Here is a 23,943-nt window from a genome sequence, read left to right as displayed (position 1 = left end):
CTTAGACGTAGAATATACTTCTGGTATACTTGAACTCTTTCCTGATACGATCAATGAAAGTGTAATAAGATAGTTCCCTCTGTTCTCATCGCACAAGTCTCCCGGATCAACCTGCCTCCATGAAAGCTTATAATGCAGACAACCGACCAGCTCATAGTTGTACAACTAATTACTAAACAATCATGAAATGACTCGGCATAAGCAAAACATTATCAATTAATAACTCTACTTGCGTATTAAAATATCAGTAGAATAAGAGATCGAGCAGCTTATACATGTTTCTTCTGCACATCATCAGATTCTCTATAATTGTTCACTATTATTATTCCCCTTTGCCAAAGCAAAGCTTATACTTGCAGTAATTTTAGTTAGTATTAGTTATAGATCTGAGTTTGCATTCCTAGCACAATAGATAAGTTGAGCCAAGTTTACTGGAGCTAGCCGGAACTAATTTCTGACTCTTTTTGTCGTCCTGATTATCATTTAAATATATAAGTAGACAGATAGATGATTGTTATTTATTTAGGAATTAAATAATGAATTAATAGTTGTATTAATCAGCTGGCTCCATGCAGTTCAACTGAAATTTTTTCTAAGTGTTAAATATCAAACAACTCATTAAGAATGGGATGCAGAGTTCTTGTGATAGGCTTCTTGTGGTATAGCCATATAAGAGTCACTCAAGCTCTATGAGCTGTTTTGTTAGATAGAGAGGAACACAAAATGATCTCATATCTTATATATTTTATGTGACAAATATCAAGAAAATCTGTTCTTGAGGACAAAAACAAAAAAGTTACAAACTACAAAAACATTCAATTGTATTCCTGATCGTCGATAATGATTGTAGGGACGTGAGAGATCTTGTGAAAGTCGGGTCCTTGTTCACCATCATCTCTTATAAGCCTAACATTGAAATCTTGAGACATTCGGAATATTTTTAGTACTTCAAGGGACTCGAGGAACACTAGGCCTTCTGGGAGCTCTTCCAACTTGTTGCATCTTTCAATACGCAACCATGAAAGGATGGGCATGCTTCCTTTCTCCACCCTCCATTTCTCAAGGTTCGGGAAGCTGTCCAAAATAAGAGTGACGAGTTTAGGAAAACCGGTTGCGGAGCATACCATCTCCTTCCCCACATATGCATGCGTAAATATACGGAGAGCACCCAACATTGGAAGCATTTCCAGTATTGGCATTGGGTCTTCTTCCAGATATGATTCCCATAAATTTAAACTTATAATATGAACTGTAGATACATGAGCATTATTATCCCCAACATATCGCAGCGGAAATATTAGACCCACCTCCGGGATACTCCCATATATTATCAATTCCCGAAGGTTCAAATTTTCAGCATATACCAACTGTTTCAAGATAGTAAGACCATTGTTCAGCTCGATATCACAATCAACAATACAAACACCCAAATACCTCAGACATGAAGATGGTGAGGAGGCTATATAAACCAAGTTTTTCATCATTTCCTCCAGAATATCAAAGCTACCTCTCACTGTTAGCATTAGTTTCCGAAGATGGATCAGTTCACGTAGATCCTTAACCTCACACCAACTAGTGTGAAAGTTCTCAAGTGTCTCTAACTTGCTCAACCCATTAAACCGAAATTTTGATTTCCTTCCCATAACGTCAACTTGAAATTTAGGCAAATACAGATGCCGCAAACAATCCAGCTTGAGCAAAACATCTCTTGACAACCATGGTAAAACATATATCTTGTTCAACATATCAAATTTGAGAGTTTGTAATAGCACTAACTTTTGTAGAGATGGAAAAACCAACAAATTACTGCCCCTTACACTAAGATATCGCAAGTAAACAAGGCCCCCTAATGCTCTTCCAAAATTAATATGAGAAGATGCACCAGAAAATTTGGTATAATTCTCCACAGAGAACACTTTCAGGAACCTAAAATTGCCAACATGTGACCCCAATGCCCGTGGCAAACTTCTTCGACCAAAGTCTCCAATGAATAACATTGATCGATAGATTTTTTGATTGCCTTTCTTAGAAAAGTAGTAATTAGCTTTTTTGCTAGAATATTCCTCATCCAAATGAATCACAAGTCGAGTGTAAGCTGACCTTGAATCTGCAGATTTGAGATGAAACTCATTTCCACTTTGGAAATGTATTACTTCAAAAAAATCTTCTGCTTTTGCTTGTATTAAAGACATGTCTCTCATAAGGTCGTGCAGAGAACAATCTTTAAACTTTGTAAGTGATGATTCCACATTGTTAAATGTCACTTGAACCATACTCCTTTGGACCAATTCTCCCATGTATGATTCGGCCACTTGTGTCATTGTTTCTCCCTTTCTTTTGTCACTTGAGAGTACCATGCCTTCAGCGATCCATAGCTGATACAAAGTTCTTACTTTTATACATTTATCTTCACCAAACTTAGATAAATATAGAAAGCATGGCTTCAGTTGAGGGGGTAAATCATTGTAGCTCCAAACCAAAAAGCTTAATATTTCCCTTTGATAGGCTTCTCCCAATCCTTTCCCCGCCTTCAGGGATGATTTACTATCACGATATACCTTCTCCCACTCTATCAGCGACGGTTTTGTTACAAGAATTCCACCCAAAATGACTATAGCTAGCGGAAGACCGGCACAGTATTCAACCATTTCCCTTCCCAGTTCTTCCATCCTATTTACATCTCTGGTAATGTCTGCAATACACAAGAAACTGGAATCATAAGTGTACATACATAGGGCTGTTCACGAACAAGCTCGAGCTCGGCTCGATAAAAGCTCGGTTTGGCTCGATTCGTTAAGAACTCGAGCCAACCGAGTCCGAACTCGTTCGGCTCGAGTTCGGCTCGTTATAACTCCAAACAATGTAATATTTTCAGATTTTTTATAATATATACATGTTGTTGAACCAAAAATTCTACATATAATATATCAAATCGATAAAGAGAATATTAACTAAATATGGTGTAACCAAAGTTACGAAAAAATAATTTTATTTGGTTTTTTATTTTATTAGTCAAGCATTAGTTTGATTAGTACCACTAACTAGTATTTAGTCCTCATTTAATTTTAAAAATATTTTTCATCGATCCAACCGTATGGATGTCAACATTTATATATTTTAATTATATATAAATAAACTACTATGTTAAAAAGACAAGTTCAAGTTAGAGCCCTAAACGAACTTAACTCGGATAAACTTCGAGTCAACACAAGAAAAATTTACTGAACCGAAATTTAGTAGAAAATAAAAATTATTGAACCCCATACAGTTCGTTAAGGTTATTAAACAAAATATATATGGTTCGAACTCGACCTCATTAACTCAACCTCAAGACCGCAGTTAATGAACTGTAAGATTCGTTTACAATTCTAATACATAGGTTTGTAAATGAGCTGAATTCAAACGTGCGAACACGAACAAAATGTTATTGAACATAACAATGTTCTTTAAGGTTACTGACAAATTTCTAACCAAACTTATCACACTAAGTAACAAAAAATGTTGTTCGTTAAGGTTGCCGATCAAAACATATGGTTAAAAAAATACATGAACTCTAATTAACGCAATAAACTTATGTACCTAGGCAGTTTCCTGTGTGAAGTGCTTTCAACTTGAGTAGCTCCCAACTTTGTTCTGGACTTAGACATTCTGGCTGGTGAATGAGTCCGTTTAAATTTACATGCTCAGCAACCTCAGCATTACGGCTTGTAAGCATTAATTTGCTTATGGACTTCCCGGCTGGAAACGCACCTTTTAATGCATCCCAAGCATCAGTTGACCATATATCATCGAGAACTATCAAACATTTCTTCCTTTCCTGGATTTGTAGCATATACTCCACTAGCTTGTCAGTGTCCATATTAAGGATAGAATCTTTGTTCTCAGGGACGAGACATATGAGAATTCTCTGCAACACACGATCTGTTTGCCACTTTCGGGAGATTGATACCCATGCTAAACCAGCAAAGTGAGTCTTGATGGCAGAGTGATTGTATATCTTTTGAGCTAGAGTGGTCTTTCCCAGACCCCCCATTCCACAAATAGATATCAGTGGGTAAGAATCATCAGCTTCATTCACCAAATGTCGCACCAAGCATTCAACGTCCTCGTGAAATCCAACAAATATCTCTGGTTCAGGAGTAGTGAAAGAGTAAAATCGCTTTAGCTTTCCCGGTCCTCTGTTGGAGGAAGTTGATGATTCTGAAATTGGTCTGATATTATAATCAGAAAATAGATTGAAGAGGAGGGACATCTTTTTTTGTATATCTTTCATCTTTCCTGAAAACTTGACTCTGTTCATCCACTGAAATGGTTTTTTAGTGGATGAGGCTTTAATGACAAAACTTTCGACAGCATGCTCAGCATCATAGGCAAGCTCTCGTACCTCCCGGACCAAAATGCAGATTCTTTCTACATCAATCCTTGAGTCAGCATCAGGTAAGAATGTCTTTATCCGCATGAGCTCGGTCACAGCTAGTTGAATTTCATCGCTCACTTCATTAAGGATTTGAGGTTTTTCAATCAATAAATCAGCGAGCCTTCCCATAACAATCGACACAATTGCTTCAGCCATATTAATTCGTTTAACTTTTTTTTCAGCAGAAACCAAACAAGTCTATATAAAGTACAGTTAAAAATGGGATGAGGGAGTAATAAATTTGATAAGGCTCAAATGTATTGGTGTCTTCAGCACATTGGATTCTCCATGTTACTGTACAGTTGCATTTGTTTATGATGTTGCTATGGGTTCTGTGGCACATGGGGAAGTCGGTCGAAGAATAGGGAAGTGAGTAGATTTTCTATGTGATGTTATTAAATAATTTCGAAAGTTGCAGAACTTGTCATCTTTATTGGAGAGATTATAACTGTTGCTGTTTTCTTTTTATTTTAAAAAGAAAAAGCTAGTCGGAGAGTTTGAAGTGATGTGCTTGTTTGTTGCAAAAGGTCAGTTGCACTCATTACACAAGTCTCCCACATTAGTTGAGTTTGGAATATGATCTGATATAGGCAAAACTTGAGTTCAGACTTAAAACATAACATATAGAATCTTAAGTTCAAATTCCATGACCTTGCGATGCGAAGCTGGTCATATTTTGGTGGATTGTGTTTGTTTTCGGTCTTTTATCGGTGTTATTTGTTGTTGCAATGCGATGTTGGTAACGTTTTTGTTAAATAGCATTTGCATTCAGTCTATTATTGATCTTACAGCTTATGACTGTTGTTAATTGAACAAACTTGTGTTAAAAGATTTTTGCTTAGACCTAGAATATACTTCTGATATACTTGAACTCGTTCCTGATACGATCATTGTGAAATTAGTGGACAAATTTGTATAACAAAGTGTAATTTGGAGGTCAGTCAAAGAATAGGGAAGTGAGGAGTGATCACTTTATATTCTCTATTGCTGTCCAGTATTGCCCTTTGCCAAAGTATATTAATTAAACTATAATGGAGCCACTGTATATGACTCTGAGACAGTCTTTAACCATTTTCATGATTCTTTGGTTGCAAATTCAACAATAATTCATTAAACCATGTGATTACACCACTTGATTATAATGTCCAGGACTTTAAGTACTGGCCAAGCAAGTTCTTTATATCTTTTTCATCACTAATTATTGACTTTAATCTTTTTCATCACTAATGTCTTGGGCACCCGTTTAAAGCAGCACTTAGTCAATTTAGTAATCAAATTGATTGAGCCGATTAGTGTTCATATTAAAACCATTTTTTTCCCTTCTGTGTTAGATATTATGGTTCAACTTTTTCAATTTTGTAATTACTATTCATAACTCTATTATGTCGAAAATCCTAAGCAGAACAGAAATTCAGGAGCTCAGTTTCACAAGACTATCCTACTGATCTTCCTTGATTACTTTTGTTGTCGTTGCTGTAATGCTGTGTTTGCTGCAATTGCCAGCTCTCATTCCTTTTCAAGATGCCATTTGAAGTCTTTCTCTTGTGTTTCTGCAAACATCACCGCTCTTGGTTCCGCTTCCTGAATGACCTCCTCATAGCAAACCAAATCACTTCATACTCTCTATTCTTCTTCACTCTCCCCTTCTGCTAACAGACACTAGGAATCACTGGTTCGCTGCATCTGCATCATGAAAAAATTACTTTTAGTTTCCAGAACTAATACAATAGCATTACTTGCGTTATTGTAATTAAAATTTGGAACACATTTGCTCCGTTTTTTGCTATTAATTCTCTTGCAAATATTTAATTAACCTTTTTTCGGAAATTGTTGAGTGTAACAAACACTTAAGTATTATAACTAACATATGCCATGATTTCTCATTCTTAAATACTTGCATAATTCACTGATCCAGACATCTTGCGTGTTTAACTTATTTTGTATATTTGAAATAAATTACTTATTTCAGGAAGAAAAGTACGTAAATGCGTATTTTTTGCTTAATGTCCTCTAGACACTTTGGAACAAACATAAGAGCCTCCGACGAAGGAAGTATTCCCACTACAACTGATGACAGAAAAGCATCAGGAAGACCCAAATAATCCAGAACTGGAAAACAAGTTGGGTCTTTATGAATAATTTCACTCATAACTGCCACATATGAGGAATATATATCTTCCCCAAAAGTTTCTGAATTCTCAGAAATGAGGGAAAGGGCGAAAGGTAAACAGACACTGTTCTGAGATCTTAAAGTGTTTGCTGGTGCAAAGGTAGCAGATCGTAGTGCTTTCAGTATCCTGATCATATGACTCCTCTGTAAATATATCATGTCAAAATAATGCCTTGAGGACTCAACATTGTTCATCCACTTATCACAAGTTGCAGTTGCATCTATCACTCTGTCTACTGCCGTCCACAATCTGTTTATCAGAAGCTCAACTCCCCTAAGTCTTTAAAGAGACTCATGCAGAATTGCTGTAATCCATGAGCTTTTGTAGATTCTTCACGGCCTAAAACACGAGGTGCATAAGCGACATATCAGAATCTTTTAACAGAGGCAAAAATGTGGCACTAGTCCTGCCCCACGACAGACACTCGTGAACTTGACATAGATATGAGATGAATCAAAAAAATTGTAGAAGAGCTTCATAAAAGCAATTGATGATGGGTCATTAGAGCTATTCAGTGATAAAATAGCTCCCTGTAGAACGGTTAGAAGAGTCATGCGATTACCCCCAGTAAAAGTGATGCTTGATCCGCTCAAAATAGCTGCCCTTTCATGAGATGATGAATATACAGCTAACTGAGATGCCAAGGCATAAATTGCCAGTGTTCTAATATTCGTAGAGATATCTGCGGATTTCAAAATCCTGATTAGTTCATTTGTGTATTCAGGCTCATTAGCAAGAAGTAACAATAGTCAATAGTTCATTGTGTGAATCACTTGCCCGGACAAGCACACCAAAGGCAAGAAGGGCAGATCCTGGTGTACAGCCAGCATATTCTAGTACCGCGAGGAATGGGCATATCAAATTCTGGCTAACAACAAAATTCTGCGCTCAGGAGGAACTTTGTACTGCTTAATACACAGTTCAATAAGTGAGAGATCATCTTCCATCCGCAAATGGAGATCAGGGATGTTATAACACTTGAACCTTTAACATTTTGAGAATCGACACCATGCAATCCAAAATAAAGGGTGGATCCTACCCGGTACTGTGATCTGTCAGTTTCATTTTGTAAATCCGGAAGAAAAAAGTTTAGTCCTCCCTCTTGGGTTGTCTCATTTTACATGACACATGCATATAGACCCAAACCCTCTTCTTTACTTCCACACCCCTGTGCTCGTGATAGCAAACAAGAGTTTATCGAACCCAATCCTACCAATTTTCCACTTAAATGCAGTTTGAAGAAATTTTCACCAATGATGAGAGAGTTTCCAGCAAAGCTATCAGAATTTCAGGATCTGTTCGAAGCAAGCAAGAGCTTGAAATGCTGAATGGAAAAAAAAAATACAGGCATCAAAAAGTTGCAAAAACACAAAAATAATGGCCTAAAAAATAAAAATGAGATACAAAAAAAGGGGTCCGCTAAGTAACAGAATCCAACAATTTAACAAATTGCAGATAAGTCACATAATCATCTTACCTCTAAATACTACTTACAAACAACTGATTTAGCAGAAAAAAAGAGGGAACATTCAATTGTATTCCTGATCGTCGATAATAAGTCTATCGACATGAGAAATTTTATGAAAGTCGAGTCCCTCTTCACCATCATCCCTTTTAATCCTATAATTAAAATCTTGAGGCATTTGGTGTATTCTTAATACTTGAAGGGATCGACTTGAGGAACACCTGACCTTCTGGAAGCTTCTCCAACTTTAACAACCCGTCACATTAGGAGAACATTTTATATTCCTTTTAATCCAATAAAATAGCTCGCATAAGGAGAGCTCTATATATCACTTTGCTAATCAACGACAACCTCGTCACCTTATCCTTTAGGATCTCCAGCATAGAGTAATTCTACAATCTTGTTACCAAATTACACAAGTATAAATTTAACAAAATGGATGCATATATGTCGCCACTAAGCTTTAGTGTGTGCATTCTGTATCACAAACAATCACTCACAATGACAAAACAAATTATATAAACAACTGAAAACAATCAAACAATAAAACTAACATAGGATAGCTAAACAAATTTGATTCTGTGTTGCAATTAATTCATTACATCTTGCATCCAGTTTTGAGAGTACCGCCTTTCAAACTAAATACAATTTCTAAGAGACAATGTTTACATGCGTCTGTGCTTAAGCTTACTTAAGATTAGTTAACTTAAACCCTCTCGAGTTGATGTGCTTAACATTCTTTGATATAGTTTGTCCTAATCAGTAAATTTATTACTTTGATAATTTTTGCTAATGTAAACTGGATTTGAATATTTGATAACGACTTCTACACTACTCTCTTCGTCCCACTCATTTTTATACATTTAACTTACTGCTCGCAACGCAATTTAATGTTTCTATAAAGTACAGTTCTATAACTAATTTGAAAATTTTATTTTTCTAAATTAAAATTTAAATATTATATTTTTATTGAAAAAATGAAAATTTTAAAAATAAATTTTAAGCCTTTACGGAGCATTAAAGTGTCTGCCGTATCCCCGTCCCCCAGTATATTATATATACAAGTCAGGGGACCTAGAGAGTATGAATTAGAATGTTGCCATATTGGTAAACCAGCTGGGTTGTGGTAATCAGATGTGTTAATGCTGTTTTGGACGTGTAGTGCTCCATGCTTTGGACAAACTTCAACTGGTCTGATATTTCCAGAGTTGAAGTTGCGTGTCCCTTTTTCAAGGGGCTAAGGGAACTTAAGGATAATAGTTTTGTTTTGGCCAAGTTACCATCAATTTCATTTTTTACAAACTCTGCACCAAGTCAATCAATATACTTATATAAAGGAGATGCGAGGGGCGTGTAGGTAGCGCCTCTCAGATAGCTCCGTTCTATTTTTCTAATTTTTTGGAATTTTTGGATGAAAGATATCAAAAAAAAATTTGTTTCAGATTAATTGATATGGTATATATTTTGGCATAAATTAATCTGATTCTGTTTCAGATTATTTATGGAATATAATAAATTGCAAGTATTAATCTGATTCTGTTTCAGATTATTTATGGAATATAGGAGCTCACAAGTTTTTTAATCTGATTCTATTTCAGATTATTTAATTATGGAAAAGAGTAGCACACAAGTCTCTCTGCACCTATAAATACCCCTATAGGTTGTAGGGTCTTGAATCATGTAAACATAACCTACACTCTCTCTCAATATCACAGTTAGGGGTGGGTATTCGGCTCGGTTAACCGAAAACGAACCGAATAACCAAAATAATTTTGGTCCGGTTAATCGAAATTTATATTTCAGTTCAGTTTTTGATAACGAAATTTTCATTTTTCGATTATTCGATTTTTTAACCGCGGTTAACCGAAAACCGAACGGTTAATCGAAGTTTTATTTACTTTATAAAAAAATATCAGGTGCAGGTGACATTATCAAATGAAGATATCATGTGCATGAACAGAGGACTAGCTATTAGCTTCTAGCTGAAGATTTTTTTATTAACTTGGATTGTGAACTTAAATATTCGGTGCAGGTTAACCAAATGCACACCCCTAATCATAGTGATATATGTTTTGGTCGTCAGACGTATTTGTTGTTATTTGCAAGTTTACTGTCTGTTTTATAGGGTGATCGATGTATATGGCTAGATGTGATCAATCAGTTCTGTTAAAGAGCCGTATGCTTTTTATATGCAGGGAGTGGTGTATATGTCTAAGAAGTGATGTTTGGAAAAGTTAATGACAATGTTAGTCAAGAACATGATTACTTTTCAAAAAAAAAACACACAATTAAAATTAAGATTCGTCATGCTTTAAATCGTTAATTACATGTAGAAATTTATTATCATTTTTTCACTCATGAATTATAGTCCAATTCTGTAATTTTAAATATTAATATTGATATTGCATCGAGATCTTATAATATTAATATATGTTTATTGGTTATTTTTTTATAATAATTTTTTTGTTCATCGGACGTATTAGTTGTTGTTTGCAAGTTTATTGTCTGTTTTATTGGGCGATCGATGTATATGGTAAGATGTCATCAATCAGTCTGTTAAAAAGCCGTATGCTTTTTATAAGCCGGGAGTGGTGTATATGTCTAAAAAGTAGTGTTTAGAAAAGTTAATGATAATGTTAGTCAAGAACATGATTATTTTTAAAAAAACACAATTAAAATTAAGATTTGTTGTACTTTAAATCGTTAATTACATGTAGAAATTTATTATCATTTTTTCACTCTTGAATTATAGTCCAATTTTGCAATTTTAAATATTAATATTGATATTGCATCGAGATGTTTATAATATAAAATTTATTTTATTCTACAAATATTAATTTTGAATCATTAATATAATTTTTATAAATCGCCGCAAATTGATTTTATTCTACAAATATTAATTTTGAATCATTAATATAATTTTTATAGGCCGCCGCAACGCGCGGCTTCTCAACTAGTTTAGTTAAATGTATCATAAGTATACTCTAGGCCTAAGCCAAAATCTTTTAACACAAGTTTATTCAGTTAATAACAGTTAGAATCTGTAAGATCAATAATAGAACAAACGCAAATGCTCTTTAACAGAAACATAACCAACTTCACATTGCAACAACAAAAAACACTGATAGAAGACCGAAAACAAATACAAAAACAACAAAATAAGACCAGCTTCACATTGCAAGGTCATGGAATTTGAAGTTAAGATTCAATATGTTATGTTTCAAGTCTGAACTCAAGTTTTGCCTATATCAGAACATTTTTCCGAACTCAACTAATGTGGGAGACTTGTGTAATGAGTACAGGCGACTTTTGCAACAAACAAGTACATATCACTTCTAACTTTCCGACTACCCTTTTCTTTTTAAAATAAAGAGAAAAGGGGCAGCAGTTATAGGGCCTGTTTGGTTGAGAGAAGCAGAATGCTTCTCTTGACCCGTTTGTGTAAAGAAGTAGAAGCACTTTTAAGAAGCCGAGAATACTAGCTTCTCTCTCACAGCTTCTGCTTCTTTTCCAAACACTTTATTAACTTATTTACTTCTCACTTCTACTCCACTTCTTTACTATAAGCAAGAAGTCACTTCTTTTAAGCTAACCCAAACGGCCCCATAATCTCTCATTTAATAACATTACATAGAATTTAGCAAAAAAAAAAAAATATCAACACATAGAAAATCTACTGACTTCCCTAATCTTCGACCGACCTCCCCATGGCCATGTGCCACAGAACCCATAGCAACATCATAAACAAATTCTCTATACAGTAACATGGATATACAGCCAGTTTCCGAACCTCAAGGCTACAGAAATGGAGTGCCTCTAAGCACGTCAAGTTTTTTTTTTTTTTTTGCTAAATCTAAGCACGTTAAGTCTTCGAGTAAGAAGAACAACAAATGCTGAGGCACATGAAGAACAACTGTACTTTCCGCATAGCATTCTCTAGATATACAGACAGTTTCCGAACCTCAAGGCTACAAAAATTGAGTGCGAACATGAAGAACAATAAATGTTAAGCCACATGAAGAACAATATATGCTACTGTACAGTAACATGGAATTTAACTTTCACTAGAAATGGATTAGAGAATCCAATGTGCTGATGACACCATACATTTAAGCCTTATCAAATTTATCACTCCCCATCCCATTTTTAACTACTACTTCATATTAGACTTATCTGATTTCTGCAGAAGAATACGTAAAACAAATTTATATGGCTGAAGCAATTGTGTCGATTGTTGTGGGCAGGCTCGTTGATTTATTGATTGAAAAAGCTCAAATCCTTCATGAAGTGAGAGATGAAATTCAACGAGTTGTGACCGAGCTCATGCGAATGAAGACATTCTTACCAGATGCTGATTCAAGAATCGATGTAGAAAGAATCAGTATTTTGCTCCGGGATGTACGAGAGCTTGCCTATGATGCTGAACATGCTGTCGAAAGTTTTGTTATTAAAGCCTCATCCACTAAAAAACCATTCCAGTGGATGAACAGAGCCAAGTTCTCACGAAAGATGAAAGATATACAGAAAAAGATGTCCATCCTCTTCAATTTATTTTCTGATTATAACATCAGACCAACTCCTGAATCATCAACTTCCTCCAACAGAGAATCGGGAAAACTAAAGCGATTTCACTCTTTCACTACTCCTGAACCACAGATATTTGTTGGATTTCATGAAGATGTTGAGTGTTTGGTGCGACATTTGGTGAATGAAGCTGATGATTCTTACCCACTTATATCTATTTGTGGAATGGGGGGTCTGGGAAAGACCACTCTAGCTCAAAAGATATACAATCACTCCGCCATCAAGACTCACTTTGCTGGTTTAGCATGGGTATCAATCTCGCAAAAGTGGCAAACAGATCGTGTGTTGCAGAGAATTCTTATATGTCTCGCCCCTGAGAACAGAAATTCTATACTAGATATGGACACTGACGAGCTAGTGGAGTATATGCTACAAATCCAGGAAAGGAAAAAATGCTTGATAGTCCTTGATGACATATGGTCAACTGATGCTTGGGATTCATTAAAAGCGGCTTTTACATCCGAAAAGTCCGTAAGCAAATTAATGCTTACGAGCCGTAATGTTAAGGTTGCTGAGCATGTTAATCCAGAAGGATTCATTCACCAGCCAGAATGTCTAAGTGCAGAACAAAGTTGGGAGCTACTCAAGTTGAAAGCCCTCCGCACCGGAGATTGTCTAGGTACACAATTGACTTGCATTATTATAGTTCATAGAAATTTAGTGCAAAATTATGAAGGTATGGCAATTAAAAAAAACACAATATATTACTTCTATCATTATTATTTCTCTGGTATTAAATTTTTGTTTAGTTTAAACCGAAGATGAGTACAATTAGTAGTTACCTTGTCAGTATGCCATTTCGTTATGGTCAATATATTTCTTGTAGTCAATATATTTCTTGTGTGTTTTGTAGACAATACTAGAGATGTTGAAAGGATGGAAGAAATAGGAAGGGAAATGGTTGAGTATTGTGCCGGTCTTCCACTTGCTATAATCATTTTGGGTGGAATTCTTGTAACAAAACCATCCTTGATAGAGTGGGAGAAGGTATATCGTGATGGTAAATCATCCCTGAAGGCGGGGAAAGGACTGGGAGAAGCCTATCAAAGGGAAATATTAAGTTTTTTAGTTTGGAGCTACAATGATTTACCCTCTCAGCTGAAGCCATGCTTTCTATATTTATCTAAGTTTGGTGAAGATAATTGGATAAAATCAGAGACTTTGTATCATCTATGGATCGCTGAAGGACTGGTACTCTCGAGTGACAAAAGGGAAGGAGAAACTATGATTCAAGTGGCTGAATCATACATGGGAGAACTAGTCCACAGGAGTATGGTTCAAGAGAGATTTAACGATGTGGAATCAGCGCTTACAAAGTTTAAAGCTTGTTCTCTGCACGACCTTATGAGAGACATGTCTTTAATACAAGCAAAAGCAGAAGATTTTTTTGATGATACACATTTCCAAAGTGGAAATGAGTTTCATCTCAAATCTACTGCAGAGTCAAGGTCAGCTTACACTCGACTTGTGATTCATTTGGATGAGGAATATTCTAGCAAAAAAGCTAATTCCTACTTTTCTAAGAAAGGTAATAAAAAACGCTATCGATCAATGTTATTCTTGGGTGACTTTGGTCCGGAAAGTTTGCCACGTGCACTGGGGTCACATAATGCAAATTTTAGGTTCCTAAAAGTGTTTTCTTTGGAGAACTATACCAATTTTTGTGGTTTGTTTACTCATATTAATTTTGGAAGAGCATTAGGGGCCCTTGTTTACTTGCGATATCTTAGTCTAAGGGACACTAATTTGTTGGTTTTCCCATCTCTAAAAAATTTGGTGCTACTACAAACCCTCAACTTGGATACATACAAGGAGATATATGTTTTACCATGGCTGTCAAGAGATGTTCTAGTCAAGCTGGATTGTTTGCGGCATCTGTATTTGCCAAAATTTAAAGTTCAGTTTTTGGGGAGTGAGTCGAAATTCCGGTTTAATGGGTTGAGCAAGTTAGAGACCCTGGAGAACTTTGACACTAGTTGGTGTGAGGTTAAGGATCTACGTGAACTAATCAATCTTCGGAAACTAAGGCTGACAGTTGCAGATGGCTTTGATATTCTGGAAGAAATGATGAAAAACTTGGGTGATATAGCCTCCTCAACATCTTCATGTCTGAGGTACTTGGGTGTTACTATTAGTTATTGTGATATCGAGCTCAACATTAATGGTCTTACTATCTTGAAACAATTGGTATATATATGCTGAAAATTTGAACCTTCAGGAATTGAAAATATATGGGCGCATCCCAGAGGTGGGTCTAATATTTCCGCTGCATGTATCTACAATTCGTATTACAAAATTAACTTTATCGAGATCACACCTGGAAGAAGACCCAATGCCAATACTTGAAATGCTTCCAATGTTGGGGTTTCTCTATCTGTTAAGGGATACATTTGTGGGAAAGGAGATGGTGTGTTCCGCAACTGGTTTTCCTAAACTCGTCTCTCTTTCTTTGGACAAGCTCGAAAACCTTGAAAGATGGAGGGTGGAGAAAGGAAGCATGCCCGTCCTTTCAAAGTTGTTTATTGAAAGATGTGAGAAGTTAGAGGAGCTTCCGGAAGGTCTAATGTTCCTCAATTCACTTCGAGGACTAGACATAAAAGGAATGCCTCAAGATTTCAATGATAGGATTATAAGCGAAGATGGTGAAGAAGGACCTGACTTTCACAAAATTTCTCACGTCCCTAGAGTTGGTATCGACGGCGAGCAATACTATTGAATGTTCTTGTAAGTTGTAAAGTTTTTTGTTTGGTCATGAAAAACAGATTGTTTTAGGGTAGGGTTTCAAAAGCTTTGAGACTCGACTTCTGTATCAGGTTTCAGCCGTTACTTCTCCGCCCCCGATCTTGATCTTCATCTCCTCACCATTACCTCCTTCGCTCTCTCATCTCCTCTATTATTTTACCATTTTTTCAATAAAACCCAAATCTAATTTTTTTTGTTTAGATCTTGTTGAGTACCTTGTTATCAAGGTTTTTAGTCGGACCCATCTTTTTAGAATATCAGTGTGTGCCTATCGGTTCGGATGTCAGTATGTTATATTTTGTTCTTCTTATGTGTCTTGGTATGTCTTTCGGTTATCATTCTGAAAAGTAGTTATACAGTATTTTGGGAGATCTGCAAGACTCGCATCGATTTTGAGACGATGGTGGATATCGCAAGAGCTCATCTTTCACAACAAAAAATTGTTCATGTGTTTTAGGGACGTTTGATGCTCCAGGATCGGTTGAATTGACTGATAGTTCTGAACATTGGGCTATAGATGATACTTATGTGAAGGTCAATTATGATGCTACAAGTTTCATAACAGATGTAGGTTGGATTGCTCGGGAAATCATTGTAATACTTTTTAGATCAAAGAATATGAATATTCTATGTGTTAAGCGATCTGAAAACCAAGTGATTATTTGTTTAGTTCGTTCTTTGTTTCACAATTAGATTGTAGTTGACAGTTCGGGGGTTTGTCCCGGGTGAATTTCAGTATCGGTCTTGTTAAGCGTTTCGTCTTAATAAAATCATTTGTTTGTAAAAAAAAAACAAGTCTAATTTATGCCTTCAAAAATTTATAATGTAACATTTCATTTTCCATCATTAATTTTATATGATTAATTTATTTTTTATAAAATTAGTACTTTAACTATTGATATATGGGAAAATAGATTTTTTTGCCACTTAACTTATTGTGTTTTTAGAAACTTGCCACTCAACTAAACTTTTTTTCCTTTTACTCACTAATGTTAGGTTTGGATTTTTTTTTAGCCGCCAACTTAGGTTTGGTTTGATTACTAGCATTATGATAAATTTTTTTGTCACTAAACTTATTGTGTCTTTAGAAACTAACCACTCAACTATATTTATTTATTTATTTTACCCACTAATGTTAGTTTCAGTTTTTTTGTCACTAAAGTTAAGTTCAGATTTGATTATTAACATTACATTAATTTTGTGTAACATTATTAAAATATAGTGGTAGTCTGTAATATTTCGATGATTTGATATATTTTTATATCTTTATATATAGTACTTTTTATATTCCCAAGGTCGTTTACCTTGGGTGATAAGAATTTTACACGCATATTATGACTTTTAAAAGATGTAGTTCATAGATAATTTTACTTTTTTTCTTCTGAATAAAATTTCAGCATTTGAATTTTTACATACACAAAAAAATCACAAAAATAATTTACGAAACTATGTTTTATAATAGTATTAATATACGTGCTAAGCAGTTGAAAAAACTGTAAACTAATGAGAGGGACACAGAGAGTAATAATAACATAAAATGATGCATTATAGAGGATAATCATCGAAAACTAAGTTTTCATCTCTATTTATTTATCTTGAAAATTGTAATAAGATAAAGTTATTAAAATTTATGAAGATAAATTTAAGACAGATCTTAGAATAAGCTAGTTGATTGAAACTTTAATAGTGAAAGATGATGCATCATATCACTGAATTACACTTTATCTTATCAGGGCGTGAATTATTTGAAATCATTGATTTCATATTCATGATTTATTGAATGTTTAGAATTTTAATTATGATTTTCCAAATTTTAATTTTTCATCGGCTCATTTTATATTATTATTTCTATATATAAAGATATAAACATAAAATCATCAAAATATTATATGTGCTATCACTATGTATAAATGTTACTACAAAGAAATTATCATAATGCTATCTGAAACTAAGTTGGTGGCTAAAACAAAATCCAAACCTAACATTAGTGACTCAAAGGGAAAAAACATTAGCTGGGTGGCAAGTTTCTAAAAACACAGTAAATTAAGTGGCCAAAAAATCTATTTTTCCTTGATATATAAATAATATCTGCGTTCAAGTGAAAATTTATTTTAATTAGTAATAAATATTTTAAATTATGTATTAATGTAATTATAGCAGATCAACTTTATATATTAATATATAAATTTAAATGAGTTGACTATATATATAAATTTATGAATAATTGTACATAAAACAAAAATATTATCATAGTATTGTATTTTTGTGTTGAATATGTACTCATAATATAAATTAAACAATAAACTTAAATAATTGAATAGTTATAAATTTATGATATCATGATATATTAGTGAAATAATAGTTGGTTGTAATAAGAATATTAATTCATGTTAATATAAAAAAAATGAGGAGTTGAATACAAAATATAAAGATTCAAGATGGATACGCACAATTTTAACCAAGCAAGTAGTATAAGATGTTTAAAATACGCTAGATTGATTTTTCCACCCAAGATTACTATATAGAAGAACTTGTTTGATCGAGAATTAAAATTATAGATGTGAAGTCATTTTTAATTTTAAGTCAAAACTAAAATCTAATTATTTTCAACGTTAAATTAAAGAAAGTATACCATGTGTAATAAGTCAATTAAAGTCGAAATATTGCTTAAACCATTAAATTAATAAGAGGTGAATAACTTTTTTACGTTATAGATTATTGATCTTCTTTTGTAAAAAGAAAACAAATATAATATGTGTTTTATAGCATGAAATTAATTTTTTAATATTTGATTAACACATGTTATATATAAAAGCAAATTAAGTGAAGACGGTGATAAAAAAGAGTCGATTACATAAAAATCCAAAAGAAAAATCTTTAAAAGTTATAGATAACTGTCATATGGGAGTAAATATTAATATTATGACCGTATTTGGAAATCGGGTGTTAGTGATTAGATGTCAGTGAATTGAGTGAGATGTTCTGCCTAGCTCATGGTTAAATTAGATATTTTAATCAGCATTGAGTAAAACTCTTTGATAAGTAGCTCAATGATAAGGTTTTTTTTGACACAAAGCAAAAGCTTTAGCCCAAAAAACTCTTCAAAATATATTTTTTCAGAATTAACTTTTTGAATGCAAACCTGATTCCAATCCGGTAATCACCAAACACTAATATTAACGAATTTTATTGGCGTATGATTTTATCTGATTTTATCCAAACCTTACTTCCTGTTATTACCGTGACGGTTGAAATTTGGCGGTAAGAAAATAAAGTTGTCTCCGTTTTCATCCAGACACAAAATCCTAATCTTAAACTTCATTAGCTCTTGTCTGACCCCTCTTTCCAAAACCCTAAATCTCATTTCTCATGGACTCCACTGAAACCCTAATTCCTCCCCCAATTCCCACCTCACCAGACACCAACCCCAACACCACTCTTGCAGAACACGAAAACACGACACGAACACGACGAAAGAGCCGATGGGACCCAGTAACAGAACCCAACAACCCAGAGAAGAAGAAAAAGTCAAGGTGGTCAGAGGAGGAGCCAAAGCAAGCATTCCAGCTGCCTGACTTCATGAAGGACTTCACTCAAGGTATGGACACTGACCCTGCTGTGCAAGCTCTCAATTCTCGATTACTCGAAATTAGTCAGATTTTACAAGCTAATGTTCAGTTAGATGATAGGCCTGATAATGCTAGATCACCTTCACCTGAGCCATTGTATGATAATATGGGAATTAGGATTAATACGCGAGAGTTTCGTGCTAGGGAGAGGCTTAATAGGGAGAGACAGGAGATAATTGCGTTGATTATTAAGAGGAATCCTGCTTTTAAGCCGCCTGCGGATTATAGGCCACCTAAGTTGTATAAGAAGTTGGGGATCCCGATGAGGGAGTTTCCGGGGTATAATTTTATAGGGTTGATAATTGGGCCGAGAGGGAATACGCAGAAGAGGATGGAGAAGGAGACTGGGGCGAAGATTGTGATTAGGGGGAAGGGGAGTGTGAAGGAAGGTAGGTTTGGGCAGAAGAGGGATTTGAAGTTTGATTCGTCGGATAATGAGGATTTGCATGTTTTGGTTGAGGCGGATAATCAGGAGTCGCTGGATGCGGCAGCGGGGATGGTGGAGAAGTTGTTGAGGCCGGTTGATGAAGGGTTGAATGAGCATAAGAGGCAGCAGTTGAAGGAGCTGGCGGCATTGAATGGGACGATTAGGGATGATGAGTTTTGTAGGTTGTGTGGTGAGGCGGGGCATAGGCAGTATGCGTGTCCGTCGAGGTTGTCGACTTTTAAGAGTGAGGTGTTGTGTAAGAATTGTGGCGATGGGGGGCATCCGACTATTGATTGTCCTCTGAAAGGGACGGCGGGGAAGAAGATGGATGATGAGTATCAGAACTTTCTGGCAGAATTAGGTGGGAGTGTTCCGGAATCTAATACTAAGCATAGCACGCCGTTAGCTATTATGGGGTCTGAGAATTCTGGAAGTAATCCTTCTCCTTGGGCAAATAATAGTACTGCTGGAAGTAATGGTAGCAGTTTACATCCAGGTCTTGGAAGTATTGTACCCAAGATTGGAAAAGAAATTGATCATACAAATTTGTATATTGGTTACTTGCCTCCTACTATGGAAGATGATGAACTAATAAGATTGTTTCAGCCTTTTGGAGATATCGTAATGGCCAAGGTTATCAAAGATAGAATGACTGGACAGACTAAAGGTTATGGTTTCGTTAAGTTTTCGGATGTTGAGCAAGCCAATCAGGCAACTGCTAGCATGAATGGTCATCGACTGAATGGAAGAGCAATTGCAGTACGAGTTGCAGGGATACAACCCCAGCCTGTTGTCCCCCCTGGACCTCCTGCTCCACCTGCGCCTATGTACCCTGGTCCCAACCACGGGTATGGTGGATACCCATCTCAACAGATGCAGTCAGGTGGTTCTCTTGGGATTGCACCACCAGGTAGCTACATGGGTCCTCCTCCTCCTTGGAGGCCTCCACCACCTCCTTATGGAGGTTACCCTCCTCCCCCTCCTCCGGGGTCAAACATGTATGGCCCTTACCAGGGTCAATCCATGCCCCCTTATGCCATGCAATATCCCCCACCGGGACAAACAGCCACACCGGATCAGAACTTGGCAAATGCTGAACCACAGCAAATTTATTCTGCTGGAATGCAATCTCAAAGTAACACATCTGCATCTAACAATATATATGGCAACTCGGCAGCAGGAATGGCCCCAAACTCGCAACCAACTTATCCTCCATCTTCAGGGGGTTATGCTTCTTATTATGGAGTAAATCCCCCACCTCCGGCTGTACCGCAATCTTCAGCTGAACAACAGAGTTTTGCAAGTGCTCCATGGGCTGTGAATCCGCCATTGCCTCCATCAGTCCCATCTGCAGATCAAAATCAGCAGACTACATATGGAGCGGACCCGGAGTACGAGAAGTTCATGGCTGAGATGAAATGAAACAGTATGTTGGCAAGGATCAATGGATCATAACTCAAATGTAAGTATGCACATTATTTTTGTAAATATTATGGAGTCTCTGAAGCTGGGATCTTCTTGAGGACCATATTTTACACAAATTTTTTATCGGCATCTGTATTCTTGTAAAATTTTTGGTGTACCCAGCTCAATTGATCTGTTACGAAACAATATTCGCTTGTTATTACTTTCAGCTTCTGGTTTTTGTTCAAATAAAGAAAATAGATTATTGAAGATGCAAATTGTCTGAAAAGTGAATATGTAACTAATACATGTTAACATTTTTATGGAATGTTTTGTGCAATTATATTTTAATTTAATTCTTCAGTAATAGTTGGTCAGTGCTGTTCAACAAATGAGTGCTCAAAAGTTAATAATATATTTACTTTTTTCTTGTACAAGAAATAGTGATTGAAGTATTACAAATAACTTCATTTTATATGTTTAAAGAGTTAACAGGAATTTGGGTGGTAAGATATGTGATTGTATGTGCTAATAAATACCCTATCAATTTTCAGTATGAGCTACTAGCGCGTTTGGTATATAAAACAGGTCTGAGTTTTGAGCTTTATATATCCATGATTTCCACCTCTTGTACTGTGATTCTGGAGTTCTCTTGCTTTATCTAAGTTATTTGTCTTGTTCATGGTCGTAATCTTTGGCAGGGTGTGGTTTCTTGGAGCTCTTGTCAGCCTTATTACTTTCGTGTTGCATTTCACTTCAACTTGTTGGAAGTTTCAGACTCACATCTTTACTCTTGCTGTGCTATTGTTACTATTGCAGAAATCTTTAAGTCAATCCGGTTGATTTCTTGCTCCAGCTGGAAGTCTTTTGAGGGCTTTTCAAGTCTGAATGGTGCTAAATGCTAATATTTCTCATTGACAGTTGCCTCCATTGAATTATTTTGAGACTTATATTTCAATTTCAGGGAACAGATGCTAACATTTCTGTCTGTTTTATTTTGATATAACCGTTGATTACTGCTTTTAAATGTTTTGTTCAATTCATAATAATCTTGGTTTGTAAACTTTTATTTGTTTCTTTTAACGCAAGACATAAATTGGTTCTTCTCTGTGTTTCTTTTTTTGTACTGCTATACTTGGCAAGGATTCAGTGTGAACCTCACTTTGGGGTGGATGTACATTCAAGGTAGTACAGTTATTGATCATTTTGTTGCATCTCATCTGCCTTGTGAGGGTGTTGAATCTCATCTGCCTCCCAAGGGTGTTGAGATCCCAAATACTATTTCGCAGCTGGTAACTCTGGTAAGTAGAAGACTTCTTTTTATTTTGACAACTAAAAAGAACTTACCGTTCTTTTAGTAGGAATCAATCTCTATCTCCTTGATGAAATAGTAGAGTTTGAAGCTACAAAAATTAGGTTTGTGAATTAAGTTTGTACTTCCATTTGTCAAATATCTGAACATGGAACTGCAGGGTTGTCCTAAGTCTAACTAAGCTAAATCTGATAGTTGACAAGTAGAGCATAACGTGTTATACCAATTTTATGGCATATTGTACCCGTCAAATTATTACTTTAATAGATTATAATTTGACTTGAAATTATCCAGCAAGTCACCAGTTATGGTAATGCCACTGACAACCTGTAGAAGATCTACATTATGATTGAATAATCATTTGTAAGAAGGTAGACACGTAATAAATAAATTGCTTGATTAATATTATATATAATAACGGGCTAGCTTATTAGCTCAAGACACTTAAACAGATTTAGTTCGGGTGGCATTTTTGTCTTTTTGTGCTGTAATTTCTTCTTCCCTCTTCTCTCTTCACATGTATTGAATTTTAAAACAGTCATTTTGATTATTTTAGATCAAATTAATCTGAGTTGGTTTATAGACATATGCTGCTAGTTGCCAAATGCTTGACTAATTGCTAAAGGAGACAACAAAAGTATCTTCATCTACTAAATCTATAGGAAGGATATTCCTTTTATCTGCCTAGATGATTTTTACAAGATTTGGAAACTTAAAAATTTTAATCCATCCCACTAGAGCTGTCCATGAAGCTTCTTTTGTCCCATGGCATAGATGCAGGTTGGTGTTAGGAATCTGTTTCAGAAGTTATTGCAGAGGATTTGGATTTATTGATATGCTTAGACGGCTTGACCTGTCCGAAAAATAGTTCACCCACTTGAGAAGTGAAAACATGCCTTCACATTAGTCTTTTAATTATTGCCAGTTACAGCCTGAAAAGTAATGAAGCGTTTTCACTACTGACATGCTGTATTTTGTGGTAGGTAACCGATTTTTTTGGCCAAAAACATATGACCTGTATTTTCCTGCAGTTTAAGGTTACATTGTGGTCATTTCAGTTAGTTTGAACTTTAGATGGCATCAGATCGGTAAGTGATACAATCTTTAGCAGTCATTAAAGGACTGTGCAACCCATTTTTGGAAGTAAAGCTAGCAGTCAAGGTCCTCAAGGATGAGTTCAAGCCAGATTGGTCGTATACCTCCCACTTGCTGTTTGGAAGTAGGAAGGAAATTAGGAGGCAGCTTTGCTCTTCATTGTGGTAGCTAAATAGTAGCAGCACTTGTATCTTATTTGTGAATGTTCCCATATCCTATCTGGTGTATATACTTTTTAAATATATTGGACTCTTCTCCTCTTGAAGGATAAGCTCTCGTCATTAGTCCAGTGTTCTAGTTACCTGTTGGCATGGTGTGGATAATAGACTTTCCTATAGTATGATAATTGGTTTTTTGCAGACAATATTGGTTTCTATTGTTTCTATACCATTGTGCTGCCAGAGTAGTAGTGTGCTGCTTTACAATATTGCCTGTTTATTATATATCAAGAAACCTAATTTATCCGGCTCAGTGTGTATTTCAGCAGCTTTTTAGTTCGTGTTGCGAGTTGTTAATGACTTGACCACTTGTGTTCCATCATCGAGCTTCTTTTTTTTTTTTCTGGTGTGTTTGGCCCTTTTTTTCTTGTTGCCTAGTTTCTCTGAAGATATCTTGTGCATCAATTAGTGGTTGGCTGTTTTCCCTAAATTCTTGTGGGATCGTGATTTTCTTTCTCGTCATCTGTATATTACCGGAA

General features: G+C 35.5%; 4 protein-coding genes across 5 annotated transcripts; 3 read left to right on the top strand and 1 right to left on the bottom strand.

Moving 5' to 3' along the window:
• Positions 1 to 714: 714 nt before the first annotated feature.
• LOC108206201 (protein RECOGNITION OF PERONOSPORA PARASITICA 7) lies at positions 715 to 4,912 on the bottom strand. Its single transcript, XM_064086483.1, has 2 exons — positions 3,580 to 4,912; positions 715 to 2,692 (listed from the first exon to the last, which is right to left on the bottom strand). Exons 1-2 carry the CDS (start codon positions 4,571 to 4,573, stop codon positions 816 to 818), a joined length of 2,871 nt encoding a protein of 956 aa, XP_063942553.1. The 5' UTR covers positions 4,574 to 4,912; the 3' UTR covers positions 715 to 815.
• A 6,822-nt stretch (positions 4,913 to 11,734) lies between these two features.
• On the top strand, positions 11,735 to 14,971 carry LOC108207093 (probable disease resistance RPP8-like protein 2). The gene is made up of 2 exons (XM_064086482.1): positions 11,735 to 13,256; positions 13,491 to 14,971. Exons 1-2 carry the CDS (start codon positions 12,263 to 12,265, stop codon positions 14,837 to 14,839), a joined length of 2,343 nt encoding a protein of 780 aa, XP_063942552.1. The 5' UTR covers positions 11,735 to 12,262; the 3' UTR covers positions 14,840 to 14,971.
• Positions 14,970 to 15,353, top strand: LOC135150364 (disease resistance RPP8-like protein 3). Its single transcript, XM_064086634.1, has one exon. It carries the CDS (start codon positions 14,970 to 14,972, stop codon positions 15,351 to 15,353), a length of 384 nt encoding a protein of 127 aa, XP_063942704.1.
• Positions 15,354 to 18,673: 3,320 nt separating this feature from the next.
• Positions 18,674 to 23,530, top strand: LOC108209490 (splicing factor-like protein 1). 2 transcript variants are annotated; one of them, XM_064086481.1, is made up of 3 exons: positions 18,839 to 18,977; positions 19,069 to 20,897; positions 21,541 to 23,530. In XM_064086481.1, the coding sequence occupies exon 2, from the start codon at positions 19,115 to 19,117 to the stop codon at positions 20,855 to 20,857; it is 1,743 nt and encodes a 580-aa protein (XP_063942551.1). In that variant the 5' UTR covers positions 18,839 to 18,977; positions 19,069 to 19,114; the 3' UTR covers positions 20,858 to 20,897; positions 21,541 to 23,530. The 2 variants fall into 2 exon arrangements, with proteins under 2 accessions (XP_017235908.1, XP_063942551.1); XM_017380419.2 differs by having other exon boundaries at positions 18,674 to 20,897.
• The last annotated feature ends 413 nt before the right edge of the window (positions 23,531 to 23,943 follow it).

Source organism: Daucus carota, chromosome 2 (genome assembly GCF_001625215.2).
Source record: "Daucus carota subsp. sativus chromosome 2, DH1 v3.0, whole genome shotgun sequence".
In the NCBI taxonomy this organism is placed as follows: domain Eukaryota; kingdom Viridiplantae; phylum Streptophyta; class Magnoliopsida; order Apiales; family Apiaceae; genus Daucus; species Daucus carota.
This window is presented reverse-complemented; position numbering and strand designations above follow the sequence as displayed.

Coding starts and splice junctions, on each gene's coding strand:
- LOC108207093 (XM_064086482.1), top strand. CDS start 12,263: ATGGCTGAAGCAATTGTGTCGATTGTTGTGGGCAGGCTCGTTGATTTA. Junction 13,257..13,490: donor CCGCACCGGAGATTGTCTAG/GTACACAATTGA, acceptor TGTGTTTTGTAG/ACAATACTAGAGATGTTGAA.
- LOC135150364 (XM_064086634.1), top strand. CDS start 14,970: ATGCCAATACTTGAAATGCTTCCAATGTTGGGGTTTCTCTATCTGTTA.
- LOC108209490 (XM_017380419.2), top strand. CDS start 18,749: ATGGACTCCACTGAAACCCTAATTCCTCCCCCAATTCCCACCTCACCA.
- LOC108206201 (XM_064086483.1), bottom strand. CDS start 4,573: ATGGCTGAAGCAATTGTGTCGATTGTTATGGGAAGGCTCGCTGATTTA. Junction 2,693..3,579: donor TCACACAGGAAACTGCCTAG/GTACATAAGTTT, acceptor TGTGTATTGCAG/ACATTACCAGAGATGTAAAT.